At 36.6% G+C, this 4957-nt stretch overlaps 1 protein-coding gene across 1 annotated transcript; it reads left to right on the top strand.

Moving 5' to 3' along the window:
* The first annotated feature begins 1847 nt into the window (after positions 1 to 1847).
* LOC139888986 (valine N-monooxygenase 1-like) lies at positions 1848 to 4412 on the top strand. The gene is made up of 3 exons (XM_071871962.1): positions 1848 to 2362; positions 3250 to 3694; positions 3783 to 4412. Exons 1-3 carry the CDS (start codon positions 1872 to 1874, stop codon positions 4410 to 4412), a joined length of 1566 nt encoding a protein of 521 aa, XP_071728063.1. The 5' UTR covers positions 1848 to 1871.
* Positions 4413 to 4957: the final 545 nt, after the last annotated feature.

Genomic DNA, 4957 nt, shown 5'->3' with positions numbered 1-4957 from the left:
CAATATGCGTATTGTAATCAAAAGTTACTTACATCGAGAAGTCGGTTCGTTTTCCACCGTTTTCCACCCCAATGAGATGGGGAATTTATAAATGCTCATTTCCCCATTTTACGTTTGAGCTTTTGATGAATTTGAGGCAAAAAGTTCCTAAGAGGGCTGCCCCATATTGCATCTCAATCAAACGGAGGACTAGACAGAAACGTATTTAAATCTGAAGTGAAACTAGTCGGGGCTTTTGTTGAAAGACTTCATTCATATGGAGAAGTGTTTAAATTGAATAACATAACCTGTTGAACAATGAAACCCATGATCATAACTTTATTATTAGTGCGGTATTATAGATTACAAAGATGCCATTGAACCTTAAACTAAACTCGGACCCAAGTCAACAATCATACTTGGGCCTAATATAATCCTCTAACACTCCCCCGCAGTTCGAACGGTGAAATTACGAAATTTCGAACTGGAACAAAACTATGAGGACTAATACTAGTTAATTACCACAGTACATTACATTATATTTGTACATAATGTTTATAGGATTACCTTCCTTTAATAAGTTATAATTATGTGTTAATTCTTCGTTAATTTATGTATGTAAAAATTCCAAATTTGTAATCACAGTCAGTCATTCACTATGTTTAAATGGAGCGTAATAATGTGATTGACGTTCACTTGACCATTGTTATCATGATGCTAAGTTGATAAATTTTGACGTACACATGATCATAGGATACTCCCCATGTACATATTCTTTGATTTTCAGAAACTAGTTGTTGTATGTTCTTTAGCTTGATATGATCCTTAAGGCCTAATTATGAACAATTGTAATGGTGATGGTTTTTTTGGGTTTAAATTCGGTTCGATTTTCGATCCGTGCTTGATATGATCCTTGATACTTATTGTCAGGTCTCTTGCCGTCTTGGTGTTACGTCTCATCGAAATGCTAAGGCTTTCTTCAATTTGTTAAAATTTACTCCGTAGTATCTAAACTATCGATCTATGTTTCTGAATAAAAAATTTATAATTTACCATATCACATTTTAAAGATATATAGATATTTATATAAATTTGAAGAACCGTGTACACACAAGGATTTTTAAGTCTAGTCTATATTATATGCGGTTAAAATTTACAAACTACGTGTAACTTTGATTGGCCCCGACTTCTTAAATCTTAATAGAGGTTCCAATTAAATGCAATGCACACCGTTTTTGAAAAGAAAAATAAAAGCAATATATAAGAAAATATGAGAAAGAACCACAACAGTGGTGGTCATATTGTCCCCGCAATAGTTGCTTAGTAGTTGGAGGACATGCAGTATAAAATGGTGGGCATGGTTCACTCCCTGTCTGGTTGTCTTATGTCTTTTTAAGCATGAGTTACACTACTTACCTCTCACATGTTGACCGTTGAATCTGTTAATGTGGAGCCGTCAAATGGTCATTTTTACCCTATTGATAAATATTTGGTCAAATATCAAGAGATATTAAGTTCTAATTTTAAAAGTAAAAAAAATATACCTCTTTGTGGCCATGGAAATTTACACACGATGACTCTAACTACCCACAAAGAGAGATGAGTGTTCGCTCCAAGATTAGTTGACTCGCAAAACTAGTCAGATTTCCATGTTAATCAAAAAATGAAAGAAAAAAAAATAGAACAATCAGATATATTAACCTATATTTTTCTAAACGTGTAAAATATGTATCGTTATTGTCAATATCATATATTAATATTAATATTAATGTATATAGTTTCGTATACGTGTAAAACATGTATCGTTATTGTCAATATGTATATATAGCTAGACCAAAAGCTAGTAAGGACTATGGAGAATCATTGAACAACACAAGCAATTTATAGGATTAATGTTGGTTCCAACTCGAACCATGTATCTCTTCGTTCTTATCTTTATCTGGATGCTCCCTTTCTTCCTCAATCGGTGCGTTAATCTTGTACCACGACGACCACCGCTTCCTCCAGGGCCCAAATCAATGCCCTATATCGGCAGCATAGTTACCATGCTAAGAAACAAGCCCACTTTTCGATGGATAGATAAGATGATGAACGAAATGAACACCAAGATTTTATGCATTCGCCTTGGTAAAATTCATGTTATAGTCGTGAGTGATCCTAAGATAGCATGTGAGTTCTTAAAAGACAAAGGCGCTATATTCTCGTCAAGGCCAGATTGCATGTCGGGCTATTTAACAAGTGGTGGTTACCAGAACACGACTCTTGTTCCAATGAGTAATCATTGGAAGAAGATGAGACGAATTTTATCAACGGAGATTCTTTCGGTAGCTAGGCATCGGTGGCTTAAAGACAAACGAGATGAAGAAGCCGATTATCTGCTTAGGTAAATACGTATACATATTAGTATTATTTTTTAGGCAAAACTTCAAAGTTATAATCAAAAGGGCCCCTCAACGAATTTCAGTTACCATCACCATCAGTGGCAGTGACGGAACTTGAACTCAACGAATTTCAGTTACCATCACCATCAATCATTTGACATCCACCAAGCGTGCCCCTCGTTAGAGAATAAGTTTTTCATTGTTCAAGTTATATGCGGAGAAAACAAATATTTTTCTCTCTGCAGTCAAATTACCGGATTATTCAATGACGAGGACTCTTACTTTTGCCACCTTATTGAGGTTTAACCAAACCATTAGGATATCATTCACGTGGCAATCCGATCACTATTAGACCACTCCCAACCATGATGTCCTTCCTCTCCGAGACAGACTGTCACATCAGCGCCACATCAGCTTTCTCTCTTCATTTCCTCCCATCACATACTCATCACACACCACTACCAACCAGGACATACTTCCTCCCATCACATACTCCACCAAAATTTAATTAAATAAATACTCCGTAGGTTACAATTGTTTAAGCTATGGGGTACAAATAAATAGAGGACAAAATACGAGAGAGGTTCGTGCTTGAGTGTGCTATCCAAGGAAAAGTTGCAGGGCGAAGCTTGAGCACATTTTAAGGGTGGAGCCGAGGGCATGGCAATGCCAATGGAGCCCTTAAGTGCAAGGCGATAGCATGAGTGAGGGCGGAGCCATGGGGAGTCCTCTTTTAATCACTAATTAATAATTAATTGACTAAGGGTTCAAACGAGCTGCCTTCAATAATTGTTGATACTACTTTCTGAACACCAAACCAACACACCCTTATTTGTTATATTAGATTAGATGCTATATTTTGAACTTGGTGTACATTTGTTTAATCTAGGTACATTTACAAGAGATGCAAGACTAATGTTGGAGTAACCAGAGGGATTTTGAACGTGAGATTTATTGTGCAACATCACACTTGCAGCATAATGAGGAAACTCATATTCGGGAGAAGGTATATCGGCCGAGGAAGTGAAGATGGTGGACCCGGAGATGAAGAAATCGAGCAAGTTGATTCGATTTTGACGGTTCATGCTTACCTTTATGCATTCTGTGTGACTGACTACTTACCATGGTTAAGATGGATAACTGATTTTGATGGCCATGAGAAGATAATAAGAAAAAGTCTTCAAACTGCAAGAAAGTATCAAGATTCATTGATCGATGAAAGGCTTCAACAATGGAAAGATGGTGTTAGGACAAAAGAGGACGACTTGCTTGATGTTTTCATCAAACTTGAAAACCCCCAACTCACTATAAATCAGATAAAAGCACAGACACTTGTACAATTATGTGCTATTTTTGTGTACTAATATCTAAATACCTCTATTTTTCAGATATTTATAAATTATAACCTTTAATCTGCCACAGGATTTGATGCTAGCAACTCTCGATAACATTTCGAACGGTGTCGAATGGGCAATGGCAGAAATGATAAACCAACCAAGAATTTTCGATAGAGCGATTCAAGAGATTGATTCGGTGGTCGGAAAAGATAGGCTGGTGCAAGAGTTTGATGTACGTGAACTTAATTATATCAAAGCGTGTGTGAGGGAGGCTTTCAGGCTACACCCTGTCGCCCCTTTTAACCTTCCTCATGTATCATCGGTTGACACAACTGTTGCAGGTTACTTCATACCAAAAGGTAGCCACGTGTTAGTAAGCCGCTATGGGCTAGGAAGGAATCAAGATGTTTGGGATAACCCTTTGACATACAACCCAGAGCGTCACATGAATGGAGATATTGAAGTTGTGCTAACTGATCATGACCTTCGCATGTTTTCGTTTAGCACTGGTCGACGTGGATGCCCTGGGGTCTTGTTTGGCACTACTATGACTATAATGTTGATAGCGAGGCTCGTACAAGGGTTCACTTGGGAGTTGCCACCCAATGAATCACATGTTGACCTCAAAGAGAACCTGCATAATTTATGGAAAGCTAAGCCTTTGTTCGCATTAGCAAAGCCTCGTTTGCCACACCATCTGTATCCCATTATTTGAAGTAGATGTCATTACAGTCGATCAAACTTAAAGCTCGAATATAAGGGTCTTGATTTCTTGTTGTATAAAAGGGTAAAATGTGCTAAAACCATTGATACACCCACTATTAATCCGAAAAACAAATTAATAATAATAATAAATTGATCATTGTATACATTTATAAGAGAAAATTGATACAATTTTCATATTTACTAGGAAAATAATTGATACACTTTATCACTCTTGCATGAAATTTTTTGGTGCATTTTTCACGTTTTTAGTTCTTAAAAAACTAAATACATGTTTCAATCATCATTAGTATGAATAAAAGTTGATACACTTATAATATTAACAAAAGTCGATAAAAGTAGACCTTTTACCCTTTTTAGTGTGTGCTTGTGTGTGTGAAGTAGATCAGAACATTATAATATATCTCCATGTTCGCCTCAGCAAAGTTGATTATTCTGACGCCCCCTGACACCATTAACGCGGCGTTAAGGTTGACGATATAGGGGTTTTAGTAGAAAAACATTAGTGAGGTTAAACTCAAAACTACAAGCTATAAG

The sequence above is a fragment of the Rutidosis leptorrhynchoides genome, chromosome 2 (genome assembly GCF_046630445.1).
Source record: "Rutidosis leptorrhynchoides isolate AG116_Rl617_1_P2 chromosome 2, CSIRO_AGI_Rlap_v1, whole genome shotgun sequence".
Lineage (NCBI taxonomy): Eukaryota > Viridiplantae > Streptophyta > Magnoliopsida > Asterales > Asteraceae > Rutidosis > Rutidosis leptorrhynchoides.
The sequence above is the reverse complement of the archived record's forward strand: the minus strand, read 5'-3'. Positions and strand labels throughout refer to the sequence as shown.

Bases quoted from the DNA above. Each gene is read 5' to 3' on its own strand.
- LOC139888986 (XM_071871962.1), top strand. From the start codon at position 1,872: ATGTTGGTTCCAACTCGAACCATGTATCTCTTCGTTCTTATCTTTATC. The intron at 2,363-3,249 runs GTAAATACGTAT...TGTTTAATCTAG, and splicing joins GAAGCCGATTATCTGCTTAG to GTACATTTACAAGAGATGCA. The intron at 3,695-3,782 runs GTACAATTATGT...AATCTGCCACAG, and splicing joins AGATAAAAGCACAGACACTT to GATTTGATGCTAGCAACTCT.